This window comes from Puma concolor, chromosome C2 (genome assembly GCF_028749965.1).
Source record: "Puma concolor isolate L17-30 chromosome C2, mPumCon1.1.hap2, whole genome shotgun sequence".
Taxonomy (NCBI): Eukaryota; Metazoa; Chordata; class Mammalia; order Carnivora; family Felidae; genus Puma; species Puma concolor.
This window is the reverse complement of record NC_141675.1, coordinates 62,569,127-62,589,215: the sequence shown is the minus strand read 5'-3', so window position 1 is coordinate 62,589,215 and position 20,089 is coordinate 62,569,127. Positions and strand designations below refer to the sequence as shown.

Sequence of the window (20,089 nt, the reverse complement as noted above, 5' to 3'; positions counted from 1 at the left end):
CTAACCCTTGATAGCTATATCAGATTTATTTTCAAACAACAGGGGTACTTCTCTGTGTTAGTGAAGGACACAGTCTAGGAAGAATAAATATTCTTTCGTCTGTTGTGAGCCTGTTTCTTCTCTTTGTTTCTTCTCTTCTCTCACCTCAATTCCTTTTCCTTCTCATTTCTTTAATTGCCAGTTGGATTAGCAATAAAATGACATTCTGTTTATGAATGTATTCTTTGTCACCGTGTCTTATTCAACCAATTGTTCTCTTAACAGCCTGGAGAAACACATGTTGTCACATACTGAAGAGAGGGAATACAAGTGCGATCAGTGTCCCAAGGCATTTAACTGGAAGTCCAATTTAATTCGCCACCAGATGTCACATGACAGTGGAAAGCACTATGAATGTGAAAACTGTGCCAAGGTACAGTGAATTTGTAGACTACTTGGCCTCTCTCTGTCATCCTGCTCTCTCTTAATCCATCACTTGCTATGATATATAAAAACAACCCTTGAGAGGGGAAACTATAAATATCTTGAGAAAAGTAGACTGAGTGTTGTATGCTAAAAGGCATTAGTACAGTGTATAAAAACACTTAGTGGGTACCCTTTTATTTTTGTAAGGGAGGAAGTGAGGCTTACTGGTGAGTTCCAGAACTAGGTGTCAGACATCCTTGGTAAATTCCTGGTTCCGCTACTGGCTTGCCAGTGTGGGGTTGTTTTATAGCCTTATGGAGAATGAAAATTGTATCCAATGCACATTACTGATTTCTTTTAATAGCAGTTTGCGAGGAAGTCACATAAAGTTTCTGAATGCCTATTCAGAAAGAATAGGAGACTCCTACATTTGCAGATTTTTCCACCCAAGTCCCCACCATAAATCATGACTTGGTTCTAATTAAGAGCACAGTGCCTTAGTGGCCTACCTTAGTGGCCACTGCTAAGCAGCATAAGGGTGCAGTGAAGCACTCTACCTTGACCATGACTCTGAAACATGGAAACAGTAGTTCACATCATTTAATGTTCATGGCTCTCAATTAACTAAAAGGTGCGCTGATGTTATTGAAGTTGATTTCTATTTCCAAAACCTTTTTATAGCATTTGAATATCTTTCTTCATGCCAGTGGAAATTGTGATATTTGAAATTATCTTTAGAGATGCTTTGCTCCCAGAAGTGTGGGTGACTTTTTCTCTTCTCTTCTCTTCTCTTCTCTTCTCTTCTCTTCTCTTCTCTTCTCTTCTCTCTTTTTTTAGTATAATGTTTAAAGGAATGGTTTTAGCTTAATGGTACCTTGCTTGAAACAGTGTTAACATTATCCCTGGGAGAACTCCTTGAATAGATTTGGGATACTTTTGTAAAAATCCCCCCAATTTCGTACATAGTGTGTTTTGGTTTAAAGGATGGAAGTAACATACCATTTTAAATAATGTCTTGGCTGGCATTTTATTTTTCAACCCTAATCACTCTAAATGGGATCAAGAAGATCTTGACTGTGGTCTGTCATGCCATTAATTATTTCGTTCAACTGATACCGATGGACATTTCCTGCTAAGGATATAGATCTGAATAATTTACAGTCCCTCTCCGAGAGGAGCTCATGCTTTGGGAATATGACTTTCTTTTGGTCTTTGGGGAAAACAAATAAACAAAAACAAAATAAATAAACAAAATTCCTTCTTGAGTCATTCCTGGTCTTCGTTATTGTGTCCTTGAATTAAGTTTCTTGATTAATCAGTACTCATTTCCTAGCAGGTTTTCACGGACCCTAGCAACCTCCAGCGGCACATTCGCTCTCAGCATGTTGGTGCCCGGGCCCACGCATGCCCGGAGTGTGGCAAAACGTTTGCCACTTCGTCGGGCCTCAAACAACACAAGCACATCCACAGCAGTGTGAAGCCCTTTATCTGTAAGTTTTTAACACTCCAGCCCTCCTTCCTGCATCTGTCTCTCATCCGAAAGGCACTGTGATCAGGAGATGGCCGCATGGCCATAGAAGGGTCTCTGCATTAGCTGTTTATGGTCCAATCCAGTTGGGCTATTTTTCTATTACAAGAACATCTTTTACACCCAGATCCATGGTATCTTGTTTATAATTCCTGGGGTGTTTTCTATTAGATGAAATCAATAACAAGTAGAGAAAAGAGAAGTCATTAAATAATGAAAGGGAAGCCTCTCCAGGTTGTAGGGTTTAATAGAGAGAACCAGATTTGTCTTCCACTGAAAATTGTCATGGCTTTGTAAAACAGCAAAGGCAAATGCCATAAATAAGATGAAGTGATAAAAACCTATTCTGGATCAGAAAGGCTGGAAGAGCCCCACTTGTCAAGTAGGCTGTGACTGTGAGTGAGTGTGTGTGTGTGTGTGTGTGTGTGTGTGTGTGTGTGTGGAGAGGGAGGGGGGAATAAGACTCCCCTTAATCTACACATTGTTACCAATCACCGGCTGCAGGTTGGTAAGAACTACCAGTTACTTGAAAAGCAGAACGTTTTCACTTTGATGGTGGACACGCTGCTTCTATAAGCCACTACACTAAAGCAAATTTACTGGCAGTGTGTGTTCAGAAGACATCCAATCTGACCACCTACCTAGAAGGTCCCTGTACAGAGCACTTTAGTAACACACTCCACATAAAGTAAAACTCCGCGCTCATTTGCTTCTTCCGTCCACCCACTCCTGTTCCCTGTATTGTGCTGAAATATTTCATAAAGCAAATCAGTTGTTTTCAGTCGATCTGAGCAATGACTCTGGACTTCTTTTGATCCATTGCTCAGCTGGGCTTATAAATACTGACTCACTGAGTTGCGCTGCAAACTTTAAGACTGATTTTGTATGCAGATGAGCATGGAAATGATCGAGGCATACTCAGTAGTTGGCAAAACCTCTGACGTGGGAACTCTTAGAAAACATTTTTTTTTTTCTGACAAATACTCAATAATTTGTAGTAGGTATAGGAGACACTACTACAGGACCTGATGGGCAAAAACATAATTTTTGGTGCCAACACACAGATGCCAGAGACTAACTCTCCTCATTTTTAGCTCGACACAGTCCTCTTTTGTGCTTCCAAGCAACAGGAGAGCTTTTTTTCCCCCTTCCCAGCTTAAACTAGAGTCTAGTTTTGCTCCTACAGGGTTCTCCTGTACCCTGGGTGGAGTGAAGATGACCAGCTGATAAACAAAAGGGTGCTCTAGTCTCCCTTGGGGGGAGCTCTGTTAGAAATCACAGGAAATAAAGTATACAATAGAAATTTTAGACTTCTTGTCTCATAAAGGCGTTTCGGACTCTAGGTTGTGACGCCCTTAAAAAATGTACTTCGTAGTGTTACAGGCATAAATAACTCATGTATTTCTGATTCCTCAGAAACAAATTTTGGTACGTTTATTGTGTCTTGGTGGGAAAAAATAGACTGAACGGATTCTCTATTTAATGACTTAATGATTTCTCTATTATTTAAGCCAAAAGTTGGAAAATATAGATTCCTATTATCTAAGGTTCTGGGATCTGGAATTTTAATTGTGTTGAAATCAAGTGTTTCATTTTAAAGCACTATAGGGTGTCCCTTTCCAATCAGCTTGCACAACTATTTGCCACAAATGGATTTTCAGTAATTATTGGTAAATTTAAATAGCAGATGGAATTCTTCAAATGTAAAATCTGACAGAGAACCATGGGGTAATTATGAATAATAGCCATGTAATTTCAGAACAAAAGAGGAGAGTTGGTGTGGAGATTGGGAGTGGAGGAGGTTCACCTAGAGTTGATATCTGTTTCTCACCAGAAGGCCACACACCACGATTTACCCCCACTGGTGTGTTTATGGCAACTGTCTCTTATTACAGTGTACCGCCAAGCTTGAGCCCAAAGTCACCAGTGCTAAGGTAATTACTCACTGCCTTTGCAGAAACCTCCAGCCTTCCCAAATAGAAACCACATGCTCTAATAGGCTGAACATATTCAAAATACCTCTTAATTTGTTTAATAAGTAGAAAAATGCAATGTTAACTGCTGGCTAATTCCTATTACTGAGAAAATTACAGTACAGTATAGACTTCAACATCAATTGAGCCGTTTACCTGGAGGCCTGGTGGTTAGTGGTGGGCCAGGCCAGACATTCAAGTGAGGAAAACAAAGCCTCCGCCTAAGGAAACATCCCAGATTCTCTGTTCTTAAGACCTGACACAGACATCGCTCATCTGTGTAACACAGGGTGGCAACCAGGAAAGTCTAATGCACCTTCTGTTACTCCGATGTAGAGAAGCTCCTGATTTTCTTCAATCCATCCAGGTATAAGAAAGGAATAGAGAGAGCAACATTTCTTTGCCAAACACTTGCAAACCTTTCAAAAGTTTATGCCGTGGTTGAATACCCATCAAGACGTTTTCTCAACGCCTTTTAATGCCCAGAGGAGAGGTGTTACTTTCTTGATGAGTGAACTTTTATAATTCCAACGACATTTTATTTACTATTTCTTGTTATTGCTCATAGCTGAATTAGTATAACCAGCGAAAGCCTCATGTTTCTACCCTCTACATCATATGGTTTTAATTAGTGTATCAAAGAATTTAAATAGCATGTGTATTTATTGTATATGGTTACTAGTATATACTTTTAAAGTAGTCTCTGGTCAATATATTCCAGTAGAATAATTTGAAAAGAAATCACTCACATCTTCTCTTCCCATTAAAATGCATGTTAAAGCCTCTATAATGTCATGAATCATCCCACAGTTGAAAGCTCCTTAACTATTACTAAGTGCAGTGATATATGTAGCAATGCATTTTAATCATTAGTAGTAAAAGAAATATTATGGAATGACTTGGTACTTCCTGTTTGGTGGTGTGTGGGATAATCCAACTTTTGGGTGAGTTTTGCATGATTGAACATCTATAAAATCTCCTTCGAGTTTTTTTTTTTTTTCAACTATTACTGCTTTAACTTAGGAGCTCAACCACTCTGCGCTCAAAGGCAGCCATCACATGAAAGCAATAAATGTCGTATTTTGTCTTCAATTTAATTTCTTATATAAATTTGTTTCAGTAATCACCAACAAGGCATATCATGTTTCTGCATGTATCAAACGTGCACGGGATTGTTAAAGTAAGCTCACACATAAAGCGGATTCACCTCTACTAAAGTCAGATAAAAAAAACTGTGATGCTTAGGAAATGGATACTATAATCCTGCCGGCCTGCGAAGTGAGGGGAATTCTTACCCAGCAAAGGAGTTTTTAAAGGTTACGAAGTTTGGTCTTAAAATACACTTAGATCTGTTCTCTCATCTATGAGGAGGAAGATGTTCTACTTTTTTGGCAAATTTTCCGCGAAGAGGGTTCTTTCCCAGCCGTGCCCTGCCGTGTTCTTTCTGGATTAGAGCACTCAGAACACTCTCCCTGCTTACCATAGTTGGCTAACCCACATAGAAGTCAAGCCCTGAGATAACCGGCGAAGATATGACAACAAGTGGACGTATTTCCCAAGGACGGGGGTTTCATAAATGCAGGAAGGTTAGCACAACCACTGGTGTGAGGGGAAGTCAGAGGACGTGATCATAGTTCATGGGAACCAGCAATGCAGGATGGACCACATTCAATTTAGCTTCCTTTGCAGGCTTAAAATAGAGCCATTGTAAATTATGTCAGTCTTTCTCAAATCATGAAAATGATTGTTAAAAATGTCTCAGAATACACAATGTGCATTGTTGTGTGGCTTTGATGTGTGAATGATGAGAGCATATGATATAATACAAATTAAATAATGGTAGGGCAGTCACAGGCTTTTTCCCCAGGGGGAGAGGGAATGAAGGTAAAGTTTCTGGTCGAGGGAAAGGCTGTTTTATTTTGTTTTGGTGCCTACGACTTAGAAGTCTTTAAGTGGTCTAAAATTTTAAAGGGGTTCCTGTTATGTTTTATGTTTAGTACGCCTTGAGACTTGAATTTGTAAGATTCTAGGAGGGTAGCAATGGGGTGGGAAGTCAATGCATGCTGGAATTGGACTTTGCTATAAATATTTAAATACACAAATATGATGAAAAAATATTTTGCAATGGGGATGACAAAATATTTAAATATATTTATATATGAAATATTTGTGCTGCCTCAAGACATTTGTCAGGTTGGATGCCTTGCTTTGGAATCTAGTGACATGGGGTTTTCTGTGTTGGGAGTACCCAGATTCGTACCTCCAACAACTTTTCCTGGCTTCCTAATTGCAATTTTGGGTAAACCAATTGTGATATTTGCTAAATTCAGAAGCAATTGCCATAAAGCCTGAGATTCTCTTTTGTTGTTTGCACACAGGTGAGGTCTGCCATAAATCCTATACTCAGTTTTCAAACCTTTGTCGTCATAAGCGCATGCATGCTGATTGCAGAACCCAAATCAAGTGCAAAGACTGTGGACAAATGTTCAGCACTACGTCTTCCTTAAATAAACACAGGAGGTTTTGTGAGGGCAAGAACCATTTTGCGGCAGGTGGATTTTTTGGCCAAGGCATTTCACTTCCTGGAACCCCAGCTATGGATAAAACGTCCATGGTTAATATGAGTCATGCCAACCCGGGCCTTGCTGACTATTTTGGTGCCAATAGGCATCCTGCTGGTCTTACCTTTCCAACAGCTCCTGGATTTTCTTTTAGCTTCCCTGGTCTGTTTCCTTCCGGCTTGTACCACAGGCCTCCTTTGATACCTGCTAGTTCTCCTGTTAAAGGACTATCAAGTACTGAACAGACAAACAAAAGTCAAAGTCCCCTCATGACACATCCTCAGATACTGCCAGCTACACAGGATATTTTGAAGGCACTATCTAAACACCCACCTGTAGGGGACAATAAGCCAGTGGAGCTCCAGCCCGAGAGGTCCTCTGAAGAGAGGCCCCTTGAGAAAATCAGTGACCAGTCAGAGAGTAGTGACCTTGATGATGTCAGTACGCCAAGTGGCAGTGACCTGGAAACAACCTCGGGCTCTGATCTGGAAAGTGACATTGAAAGTGATAAAGAGAAATTTAAAGAAAATGGTAAAATGTTCAAAGACAAAGTAAGCCCGCTTCAGAATCTGGCTTCAATACATAATAAGAAAGAATACAGCAATCATTCCATTTTCTCACCATCTTTAGAGGAGCAAACTGCGGTGTCAGGAGCTGTGAATGATTCTATAAAAGCTATTGCTTCTATTGCTGAAAAATACTTTGGTTCAACAGGACTGGTGGGGCTGCAAGACAAAAAAGTTGGAGCTTTACCTTACCCTTCCATGTTTCCCCTCCCGTTTTTTCCAGCATTCTCTCAATCAATGTACCCATTTCCTGATAGAGACTTGAGATCGTTACCTTTGAAAATGGAACCCCAATCACCAAGTGAAGTAAAGAAACTGCAGAAGGGAAGCTCTGAGTCTCCCTTTGATCTCACCACTAAGCGAAAGGACGAGAAGCCCTTGACTCCAGTCCCCTCCAAGCCTCCAGCAACACCTGCCACAAGCCAAGACCAGCCCCTGGATCTAAGCATGGGCAGTAGGAGTAGAGCCAGTGGGACAAAGCTGACCGAGCCTCGTAAAAACCACGTGTTTGGGGAAAAGAAAGGAAGCAGCATTGAACCAAGACCAGCATCAGATGGTTCCTTGCAGCATGCTAGACCCACTCCTTTCTTTATGGACCCTATTTACAGGTAAGGGTGGTGGACAGGAGACGATTAAACGTGGACGACGTGTGTACAAAGGGCAGGGTTTGCAGTTGAAAGCCATGGCTTTTAACAAACCATTTTTGTTATTGTTACAAGGCAGAGAGTAAAGTTGTTTGATCTAGTGAATTCATTTTTTATTCAGACGGTCAACTCATTAAGTTTGGACTTATTTTTGGATGTCTCTGAATTTGGGGTTTTGGATGAGGCCCACAGAGTTCTTTCCCCTGACAATAAATTTATTTTTGAACACATTTTTTAAGTGGAAAATATGGGAAAGCCATACTTAAAGCAAGCTGTCAAGTGGCAGAAGAATGAGGCTCCTGAAGGATTAATGCAAATATGTGTGGGTACTCAAGCGGGTCAGGATATTTGGAATGAGGTGGGATGCAGAACAGCATGCGTTTTCTCTTTGTTAACCGACCAACACATCCTTAATAAGTACCGCTCAGATTCTGTTTCTAAATAAATCTCCTAGGAAGCCAAAGTAAGTGAAATATTGATCACAAAAATGTTTTGTATAGCATGTGAGTGGCTGGTTTTGAAAGACACGTCACTGTTTAATACCTTCGTTATCCAGTTTTCTTTGATGCATCCAAAAGTGCTTTGGGGGGGGGAAACATATATGCTTAATAAAAAGCCTCATAGACAGTATTCTGTTAACACTCACTTGACATTCAGAATGATTTATTTATTTTTTAAATACCAGCTTTCTTTAAAAGTATGAATAATAGTAATTATGCTTATTGTGTATTTTAAATATTACCAAGCATTTTCACATCTACTTTCTCATTCGAGTCTTGAACAATGTCAAGAATTAATGGAAGGCATGGATAATTGCTTATTGGACTCGTGTAAGATGAGACTATTTTCGTATTTTTGCCTGATTCTCTTTCACGAACAAGTTTGTGCTACTCTGTCATTCAACAGTACTCATTGAGTTCCTATTACTTAATAAGTACTAGAGCCGCAAACTCTTTTCACCAAAGATTCCTTTTCTACCTGTATTATCTATAATACATTAACTAAGAAATACGGCCGGTATGTTGAGCGCTACCCCGCCTCCTCGCCCTCCCCCCCCCCCCCCCCCAGCTTGAAGGGGATTGAAAAGGACAGTGCAAAAATATTTTCCGAGCCATCAGGACCATGCCTGTGCACTTTTTCCCAATTATTATGTCTTAATTCTTTTTTTTTTTTTTAATTTTTTTTTCAACGTTTTTATTTTTATTTTTGGGACAGAGAGAGACAGAGCATGAACGGGGGAGGGGCAGAGAGAGAGGGAGACACAGAATCGGAAACAGGCTCCAGGCTCTGAGCCATCAGCCCAGAGCCCGACGCGGGGCTGGAACTCACGGACCGCGAGATCGTGACCTGGCTGAAGTCGGACGCTTAACCGACTGCGCCACCCAGGCGCCCCAATTATGTCTTAATTCTTGTGGCAGTCTCCATAAGAGAGGTAAAAGAAGGGAAAACAGAGCTTCCATATTTGGGGTGTAGATTGTGTGTTACCCATTGCCAGTGAGGTTGTATTTCCAACTCAGTGATACATCTCAGCCCTTTGTGAAGATAATCCCTTAGACTTTTTTTTTTTTTTTTCTCAGACCCTCCCAGTGGCAATGGGTTTCCAATTCCTCCGCACACCCATTACACTCTTCTCCATCATATCCTAACCCTCTCTGCCCCTTGCTTACTCAAAACTCAGTCTTCTCCCTGGTGTTTCAATCCGAATAAGGGACCTCGGCCTGTCATTCTACCCAAGTCATGAAATGCCTAAACACCAGTTTTAGTGCAAGACCTGAGTTGAAATCTCAGCTTTCCCATGTCTTAGAGTTGTTCTTTTTTTTTTTTTTATTCATAAAATGGGTATAAGAGGACCTGTTTCAGTAAGTGACATAGTGTATGCAAAACATAGCATCTATAAACTTTCAAGAAGTGGTAGCTGTTTTTATTAATTTTGATTCTATTTTAGAAACATGCTTATTCAACGGTTCTTGAAAAGAAATGTATCAACAGTTGGTAAAAGAAATTAATTTAATCCATGATGTCACTTCCTGCATACTTAATAGAAAATAGAATAACAAACATTTAGAAAGCAGAAGGGATATGCCGATAATTTTTATATTTCTCTATCTTCAAAAAGTTCCTCTTCCTTTTCCCTCCACCCCCTTTTGCCTGCCCTGTTTATCAGCAGCGGCATCCAAAAGAGGGACCTCAAAGAGACGGGAGCAGAATGCATAGGTGCTTAGAAACTCTCCTGCCCTCATTGGCAAGTATGGGGGAAATATAATGAATGTCTAGGCGAACACTTTCTTGGCAGAAAATGACTTTAATTTTCAGAATGAGCTCTGTCCTCATGATTTCAAAATCATCAAGCCTTCTTGTCTGCATTTTAAATGGAAAGGTACAAATCTCTAACCAAGCCTCCGGTTTCATGACTCTTCAGTTTTTATATTTCCTCATTATTATTGTTACTAGTCACCCAATAGGATTTTACCATTGTGAATAGGACCTTCTTTCTATGAGCGCCTAGAAGTGCCATGAGTATTCTTCAAGAGCTGAACAGATGTCTTTATATTTTTATTAGTGTGCTTCCCAGAAATCTACCATTTGTTTTATTGTTAGCTGTTTAAATGTCAGTAATTATGTAGCGACTGATATATGAGACTGATTCATCTTCAAAAACTAATTTTAACCTTTCAGAGTAGAGAAAAGAAAACTAACTGACCCACTTGAAGCTTTAAAAGAGAAATACTTGAGACCTTCGCCAGGATTCTTATTTCACCCACAAGTAAGTATTTTGAATTTGAGACTTCAAGCTTGTAAACTAACTTGTTGATCCTGAAAAGCAGGTGCAATGAAATGAAAGAAATCTTGAGAACATTAGGATTTCCTATGACGCTGGTGTGGAAGAACACAGGAAATTCTAGCAGAATTAAAACCCAAACTCTTTAAAGAAAAAAATTAATATATGTGGAAAAATAACATGTTTTGGGGTGTAAAATTATTGTCTCCTGCTAACTACTTACCGATCCAAAGTATATTTTGGAGTGAACAAAATTCAGTTAAGAAAATAAATATTGAAGTTTTTTTGTGTGTGTGTTTAAAAATTACTGATAATAAGAGATGGGTCAGACTGTGACTCGTCCCAAACTCATGAAGGTCCTTGAAGTCCTTTAGTGCTTAGATAAAAAACAGGAAATGAGTCTACCTGACAAGTTGTTACCATAGAGGGTGAAGGAATTTATCTAGAGACCACTGGGCATTCCAGCGAAGTTCTGTAATTGCACAAGAATTTACCACAATACACAGAGCTATTTGCTGAATGGGGCTGTGTCCATTTATCAAAATATATACAGTTTCTCATCACAAGAAGAATACAAAGCAGTGCCATCTAATTGGCTCATTTCTATCTCCTTACGTATTTGGTTATTTTTAAAAACTGGTTTACCTATCAATCAAAATGTAGAGAATTGTATTGAAAGAACAAATATACAAACATCTTAAAAGTTTTTTTTTTTTTTTTTTAACCTGATATTTTGTTTTCCTTATTTCTGATTTTAAAGGTTATAAGCTCTGGTCTTTATAGATGGTAAGCAAAATTTTTATGAAAATGCTTAAAATCAGTGAACTAATTTATTGCGTTTCAACATATTCAAACTAAAAATTGTGCTCCTCTAATAAAACTGGTGGAATTTTATGCAAGATGTCTTATAGAAAGTTGTGAGGTAATTAAATTATCTTGGAATGTGACTCTCCCTGGCCTTCTAACCCCCTCCCCCTCTGCTACCTTTTCGTCAATTTTTCAAGTACTTTCCCAACGTCCCGAATAACAGAGTATGAGAACTGAAGTACCATCTTCTGGTTAGCTGGAGAAACCTATCATTGTTCAAAAATTCTCTCTATTTCAAAGTGAGGAAATTCATGATTTAGTAGTAAAAGGGTTAGAAATATTCCAGTCACTATTCATTTTATGTGGAAAGGCTAAGGAATGATATGATTTTTATAATTGCCTTATGGAAAAGAAAAGAGTTATAAAATAATAAATGTTTATCAGGTATTTATATTTTACATTTAGCTTGATTTAAATTGCACTTTTAGGCCTCATGGGCTGAGGAAGATGAACATTGCATGCATTTTGTGTCAGATATTGTACGAAAAGTGTATCTTTTTGATAGTTACTTTCTGAGTATAACTAAATGCTCACAGGGATATTATAGTTATATATGTTTAGTTTTAAGAATCAAATTGTTTTCATATTCTAATTATCTTTAAAATTTAGTAACTAATCACTTCAAAATGAAGTGCTATGGGTACATGGTGTAACGGATGGAAAAAAGATGGGATTCAGGGTCCTTCAGTGACAGTCTATCTGGCTCTTAGTTCCTTATCTGTAGGATGAAGGAGTTGGGTGTAAAGTCCCTATTCTCTCTGAAATTCAGATTTTTAACTAGCCAAAGTAAATTTCCTAGTTCATAAGATGAACAATTTTGCCTACCAATAGCTCTACATGTGCATACAAGTGTTACAGTATGTGCATATTTTTAATCACATAATATAAGAAAATGTGCTATCTTTTATTATTTCCAAAGTGAGTGAAGGATCACAAATGATGAGATGTATGTGCAATACTTGGAGAACAGCAGTCGTTCCCTCAGAGCCTCGCAAACATGCCTGTAGGAGCACAGTGGCAGTGTGTGTTTCCAGAATGTCAAGTCTTGGTGGAAGTGACTGCCTATTGCTGCTATTAGAACAGGACCCATGAGTGATGGTCAACATATTTAACACCTCATATGTCATGAATACTGACCAATCGGAATGGACTCCTGGAATTCTGGAGCAGCATCTTGGAAGTCCTTGCTGCACCAATGTTAATGCCGCAGTTGTTGGCTGGCGGGCTGTCTGAAGGGTCTTTTGAGATGAGGCCAGGACGGTAGGGGGGCAAGTCAGGGTTCTTGGAGCAGAGGCTGTTTACCAACTACTACAGAAATATTTTATTATTTTTATAGACATTGTAGCTGTTTTCATGTGTAATGGCCGTATATCACTGGGCTACAGGTGGAATAAAGACTGTCACCTGGGAGAAGCTTGGGTCACCCTATTTTAATCAAGCCTTCAGACCAAATAGTCTGCTCTTTCAGAAAATCTGCCTCAAATGTCCTGAAGTTTCAGCAGAATTCTTCTGTTCTTTCTAGTACTCTATCAACTCCATCCTAGCCTCAAGATCTCCTTTCCCATAAATGAACGCAAACAAAACAAAGACAACCTGCCAGGATTTGGGGGCAAAAATGACTGCTTTGTGGCTGCTTATTAGCAAAAACGCTCAGGTTTGGACCAACGCAGTTCATCTCTCTGAGCCTCTCTATCCGCGTAATGGGCACACCCTACCAGCTTTACCTGGGTGGCTGTATGGGTTCGTGTTAATGTACATAACATGGTACACATCGTGCCTGGCAAGTGGAAGGACCTAAATGAGGAAAAGCTCTCATTATTAGTGAATGCGGAAGTATCCCATTTCGAATGTAAAGAACCCTTAGTAAAATGACCTCTTGCCATCCCCTGAGCCCACTTTCTTTAGGGGAGCTCTGATGTGTCTAGAAGTACTTGGAAAGATGCTTAATGTGTTCTTGGTACTGCCTCATTGGGCAGCAGTAAGGGTGGCACAGAGCAGAAGGCCAAAATGGAAGGCTTTGCCTCTGCTCCCAGGCCTTGCCTTTGTTTTATAGCTAAATAAATGCTCGGGGAAGACTATTCATTACTTCATTTTCCAATTTAAAGTACACTGGAGCAAATCACATGGTCCCTCTGGGGCTTCTGTATGTTTGTCTTCCAAATGAGAATAATGCTTTCCCTATGTATTTCTCAGGGTAATAATAATAATATCATCATCATGTATGAGTAAGGGAGAAGCAGAGAGAGAGGGAGAGAGAGAGAATTCCAAGCAGGCTCTGCACTGTCAGCACAGAGCCTGACGCGGGGCTCAAAGTCATGAGCCGTGAGATGACCTGAGCCAAAGTCGGATGCTTAATCAACTGAGCCACCCAGGTGCCTCACGGGGAACACATACTCTTAATGCTTTAGAGAAAACATAGAAATATATATATATATATACATATATATATATATATATATATATATGTATATATATATATATAAATTCTTGGTAGGGGTATTCTCTGGGCAAGTCTGATTTTATAACTTTTGTATGTCTTTGTATTCTACCCAGCATATTCCTCCCCAGGGCACAATTCCTAATCAATGAAAGGTGAACACCTCAATAGATATTTTAATTCGATATTGATATTTTATTGAATTTTATTAAAAGATTATTAGGCCATCTCACTGACTTTTGGAATAATAATACATATTTTTAAAAATCTTGTCAAAAATGTCTATAAGATATAGGAACACATACACCAAAATTAAAAGATAATTGCTATTTTGTTTTGTTTTGTTTTTTGTTTTCATTTTCAGGGTCTAAATTCCTCACTCACTTCATTCTAAGAAGTATGCTTGCTGTGTCAGGCCACTAGAGGACTATTTATATTTCTGTTTTTCTTTTAGAAATAAGTTAAATGTAAGGTACAAATATGTACTATAGACGTTCTTCCTAGAAATGTGGTTGAAATTGTTTGGGGAGTCTTAGTCTAGATTATAATTTTGAAAAAGAATGACAGCCACAAGTAGGTGAGATGGAAGGGATGGGATTATTGTGCGATCTCTAGAAAGTGCATTTCATTGGCTACTTTGTGTTTTAGGTACTTGGCATTTACATTGCTAGCTTTTTCAAATTGCCATAGAAATCATTTGGTAATTGTGTTACTGTAAAACTGGCTAGTCCTTGATTTGCCTATATTTTAAATATATTTTTGGTTATTAATACATTTTATTTCCAGATGTTTGGCTTTGTGTATATCTGCAACAGAAACTCTGTTTCTGTCCTTTATGCCTTCATTTTTATTCTCTTCTTTTTAAAGTGTCTGACTACCCTGTTACTGTATCCCATAGAACTGGGAAAAAGTTAGTCTTTTTCCAAGTTATCTTTTATATATTGATGTGAAAATTACTTAAGTCTTTTGCCCTTCTTCTTCTATTTTGCTTTTGACAAAGTGTTTCTTATTGTTAGATTTCCTCTGCAATAAATCTTTTACCCTTAAAAAACTATGTATCTTCCTTAATAAAGACACCATAACTTATAAAAGCAAGATATAGCTCCTTTACCCAAGCAAAATGATAACTTTAAGGATATAACGTTTGTGTTTCCTGGAAGAGCTCCCGGCTCACTGAAGTTTCCCCAAGTGATTCTTGTCATAAGTTGACATAGGTAACTTTTAATTAATATCCTTATGTGTTCTGACTGCTAATGGTCTGAGTCCCATGCTTGTAAAAGTCAGGCAGTGCATTTCCCAGCACATTACCTTGTTGTTACTTAATAATTCACGTTCGAGTAAATATCTTATTTTCTTTCTTATTAACATTATAAAAATGCAAGAGACTAGATTTTTTTTCAGGAAATTGCTTAAGTTTTATTTATTAAAGTTTAGGAATCTTGTTTTACAGTGAGTAAAAACAAATAAGGAAGTATCTACTTTGCTATTTAAGATTTGGTGGTAGTAGGTAGTGTTTGGCTTTCTTGGAAGAAAGAACAGTCTGGTTTATAACCATGATTCTCAAATTTAATTTAGGTAAATAGAGGAAATCCAGCAGTGTTATAAAAACATTTAAGTTTCATTTCCAAAGCCTTTACTCAAGGTACAGTTACATGATAAGCAGAAATTACAAAGTCCGTATAAATGTTAATTTCTCAAAGGATAGATTGCAATAAAGATACTGATACAGAAGTAATTTTTTGTTTTTGTTTCAATTTTGCTCCCAGTTCCAACTGCCTGATCAGAGAACTTGGGTAAGTTTCCTACTTATATTTTTGACTCAAATAATGTAGCATTAAAAGGAAAACAACTTATAAAGTGCTGTACAGATGATAAAGGATTCTGAGCCACTTTCCATTAAATGATATGGCTTCAGCGGATAGTTTTCCCGCTTTGTCAAGCTGCAAAATACCTTCCGTTTTAATTGGGCATTTAGTGTGCTAGAAATTGTTTACAGAAAGAAGTTTATTTTATAAATGTGACCCATTCCATGTAATTATACCTTGATGTAGAACTCCTTCTCGGCACTTGGGAACATGTTGTTAAAAGAGCCTTCGAAATGGGTCACTAAGTGGAAACAACCATTATTTGGGGGAGCCTATATCAGCATGTTAAAGATGCTTTTGATAAAGCCTTCAAAAGGTTAAAACCTGAACCTACATGTAGACACAAGCTGACATTGGAATCCACATCCGTATATCCCAGGGCAGAACTTGGTTCTGGTTATTTGGAATAATAAGACTAAATGTTTAGAAATCCATGTCTAACTAGGAAATGGATCTTTTAGCCTTGGGTCTCACTTCCTCAAATTTGTTTCTATTTCCAGATACAGTCAGTTGTCAGGTAGTGATGCTAGGTATTGGCTTTCTTTTTTGTCCAAAATGCAAAGAATACTGCTTGTTTACTTTTCACTCCCAAATAAACCTTGGGTCAATGGAAATACATATAAATAACACATATTACAGCATTTCTTCTAATCATATGTAATTCTACACCTTCATTCTCTTCTTTACTCAAAATTATTCTGATTCTGAGATATGAGTAAAGTCCTGGAATATGGGTCAATTTTTTTGGTCACCATATAGAAATGTATCAGTCAGTTCAAGTTGGAACACTTTAGCACTTGCCTATTTTCTCTGACATTAGATTTTCTTTACCAGAAATTCCTCCATTTTATTTTATCTGTGGAATATGGGATGAGTTGTGATTTTTCTCATTTTGATAGACAGGGATTAAGTCCATTTATTTCAAAAGTCCATTTATTTAAAAAGAAGAGAGAAAGAGGAACAGGGAAGGAGGCAGGGGTAGAGAGAGAGACACTAAGACTTCCTTAGACAAAGTTGTGCAGTTGATGGGCTTGGGCTTTGGTGACCATGACCTGTATTTCCAGTGTTTCTCTTCTGCCTTTCCTGGCAGAGATCCATCCTCAGTATCATGCCTCAGGGTCCTCATCCTTTATAAGGTGGCATATTACTTGACAATATCTATGTCATTGGCTGCTTTATTTGTCATATGCTATCTCCTACATAGCACGCCCAATGGTTCTACCAATTATACAAAGCCAATCCAGATTTTAAGTTAGACCCCCTTTCCTGGTGATGCAATGGTAGCAACTGCCATTTCAGTGCTTTGGAAACACATCCATTCCCTGAATCATAGGGTTTTCAGAGCCATGATTTATAGTCTTATTATAAAACATAGATATTAGTAGGAACTACTAAAATATTAAAGTATATCATTCTGAGTGGTAAACAAATTCTAAGGGGTTTCATAATCATGACTGCTGAATGTGATACATGGAGTGAGATAATTGTAAAATGTGAATACTTAACATTTCCCCCAAATGGCCACAATTTTGAGATTTCTTAAGATTATAAAGGGAATAAATATAGAAAACTCCCAAATCTACAAACTTTCCCATCATAAGTTATTTATGAAAAGTTAGTTGTTTTATGATAAAGACATGTGTAATCTAATTTGTAAAACATTAAGTCACATAATTCATGGTGCCATTGGACATATCATTTCATATCATCAGGTTGTCACTTTAATGGTTTTAATGAGAAACTTCTTTATGTCATCAATTGTTGGCTGCCAGATAATAAATGTTAGGCTAAGTGCTTAGGACCCAGTTGATGATATCTTGCCTGCTGAAATGTTTTTAAAAATACTAACTTTATTTGACTAGAGAGATAACTACATTTTTTGGTAGGATCTAGGGAATTGTGTCTAAATATTAGTTTGCGTCAATATAAAGTTAATAGTCTCTTGGGGACTGAAAGGGGGTGCAATGACTTCCTTTTCCAGACATCTGGCTGCAGATACCATCAACAACTATTGTATATATAAATAAAAATTACTGTTCCATAGGAAAAAAAAAGCCCTGTCATTTACTGATTAGAGATTAGCGTATGACATTAATAGGACACAGGGAAATGCATTTCTAAAATATATGATCTAACTTTTCTTCCTTTATTTTCCCCATTCTCAGCAAATTTTTTTTTTATAGTAGTACACATTGCCGTCTTCGTTGGATTGTTCATAATTGAAATATAAATGTAGCGAGATTCTGTTCCATTTATCCCAATTCACCTTCACTTCTAAAATACCAAACCAAACTTTCAAATGAATGTCAAAACATATTACTTCTCTTGTAAAATGCATGTTATTTCAGGAAGAGCATCACATGAGTCAGCTTACAGAGTGAAAAAGTTAGAGTTTTGACCTGTACACTAGATGAAGCTCATCTTTTTTTTTTTTTACTTTTGTTTTTTAATGTTTATTTTTAAGAGACAGAGAGAGACAGAGCACTAGCAGGGGAGGTGCAGAGAGAGAGGGGGGACACAGAATCTGAAGCAGGCTCCAGGCTCTGACCTGTCAGCACAGAGCCCGACGCTGGGCTTGAACTCACGAACTGTGAGATCATGACCTGAGCCGAAGCCGGCCGCTTAACTGACTGAGCCACCCAGACGCCCCTTAGCTCATCTTAATCCAGCACCTTAATCCAAGATATAGGCAGACTGATGTTGGTCACAGAATTGCTAAACTACCCAACTGGCAGATATCTCAGTCACTTCTATTTGTCCTATTGGGGAAACGTCTTCTTTTCAACTGAGGTCAAGTGCAATAAGAGCAAATCTCATGAAGATGAAAGGAAGGATTCATGGTGGCTTTTAGTGGGAGTGTTTGCTAGCTGGACAGAAAGTGGTGTGTGTGTGTGTGTGTGTGTGTGTGTGTGGTGTCAATAAGTACCCTCAGTTGACTTTCCATCTTCCTTCTCTCCCTTTTCTCCACTCCAGTTCAATCTTCTTTTCATTTGACACCAGAAGCCAAAGGTGGGGGTGGCTTTTCAAGAGAAGCGTTCGGGTCACCCCTATTCTTTTTCTTATTATCTTTAAGAATGCCAGTGTTTAGTCATCAAGCCCATAGTGTATTTTCTTGTTTCTTGATAGTTTCCCCGAATTGAAATAGTTTGAAGTAATGTAATCGCAATGATCTTTCTTCAAAAAGAGATATTTGCTGCTACTAAAGCAAGACACATTTCTCAACAGCCAATTGCTCTTAAATAAGTTGAAGGGCTTGTAGTTTATATGTGCTATAGATGAAAGCCGAGAATAATAGTCATGAGTAAACTATTTTCCATATAAAAGGAAAAGTGTTTCTAGAAGATACATCGCCACAGGAATCTCAGTGTCAGCGGGGCGGACACTCGAATGATTTAAAACCAGTAGATAATGAAACTTTACTCCAATATTAAATGTACATAAATAAAACATTAATAATCATCACCCATGCACTTGCTATTCTTCCCAGTAAATATATGCGATCATGACCCTTACCCTTGCTTGTTTCTGCTAATCAGCTTGAAGGCCAGAGGTCATTTTTCACTCAGACAGTTTATTCCGTGGAGGGTGGAATCTCCAAATGATTCTCTGCAAGACACAATTAGAAGGAATAAATGCAAATAAAATCGCGTCATAAAATATTTCTGGATTGATTTTTAAAAAGGAAAACCCCACGCAAGACAAAAATGCTAATGCCCTGGCTGGAGGAGGATAATGACCGTATTCTATAGGGACAGAATTTCCGCCAACCTCTCTGAGCAGCGGCATCAATTCCATATCTCTGCCCTGTGATCAGTATGTGTCAAAATCCTTCATAGTGACAAATGTGCTGTCCACTTGCATCTGTGGAGAATGTTTTAGCAGCTGAGTGATTATGAATCAAACCCCTGAGCTTATAGCCCCTACCGCCTCCCAACGCGTTCACATTTGTCGTCTGACAAGTAAATGTATCTTGACTTTCCTCTGAGATTTTTTGCACCATGTTTGATGAAAGACATTTGGCAAATTGGCAGTGGTACCCTGTACGTTGCAATTTGTAGCTAGCATTAGGAGTCCGGGCATGAAATGAGAGGGCAGACTCCAGGATAAAGGGAAAAAAGAGAGCTAACTACAACGTGAATAGTCATTTGAAGAATCAGGCGTGCACTATATTCTTTGTAAGAAGAGCATCATGGTCAGGCCATTCTGTTAAGAGGTTGCTTCTCCGTAAGGAGCCAGTGGTATTCCATCCAGCTGCCCAGCCATGGAATACATATTTTGTTAATTTTCCTTTTGAGTAGGAAGTGATACCTTTTCTTTCGAACCTGAGCTCATAAATTAGGCCTTCAGTTGTGTCCTGCCATTTCATCAGGGAAAGAATCATCCTCTCGGATTGAACAGTTGTTGGAATGTGCGGTTGTTGCCATTTTTATCCTTGTGTGGAGTCTCCCGGTCTAACACCCCAGC

General features: G+C 38.4%; 1 protein-coding gene across 10 annotated transcripts in view; it reads left to right on the top strand.

Annotated features, from left to right (window-relative positions):
* MECOM (MDS1 and EVI1 complex locus) overlaps nucleotides 1-20,089 on the top strand; it is a 566,599-nt gene that overhangs the window by 527,631 nt on the left and 18,879 nt on the right. For 6 of the 10 annotated variants that reach the window (XM_086674675.1, XM_086674679.1, XM_086674680.1 and 3 more), the window contains 5 exons: nucleotides 265-412; nucleotides 1,739-1,895; nucleotides 6,285-7,641; nucleotides 10,354-10,441; nucleotides 15,527-15,553. In XM_086674675.1, coding sequence (XP_086530801.1) covers nucleotides 265-412; nucleotides 1,739-1,895; nucleotides 6,285-7,641; nucleotides 10,354-10,441; nucleotides 15,527-15,553 — 1,777 coding nt within the window. The remainder of the gene's footprint in view (nucleotides 1-264; nucleotides 413-1,738; nucleotides 1,896-6,284; nucleotides 7,642-10,353; nucleotides 10,442-15,526; nucleotides 15,554-20,089) is intronic. The other 4 variants (XM_086674676.1, XM_086674677.1, XM_086674678.1 and 1 more) reach the window with 4 other exon arrangements.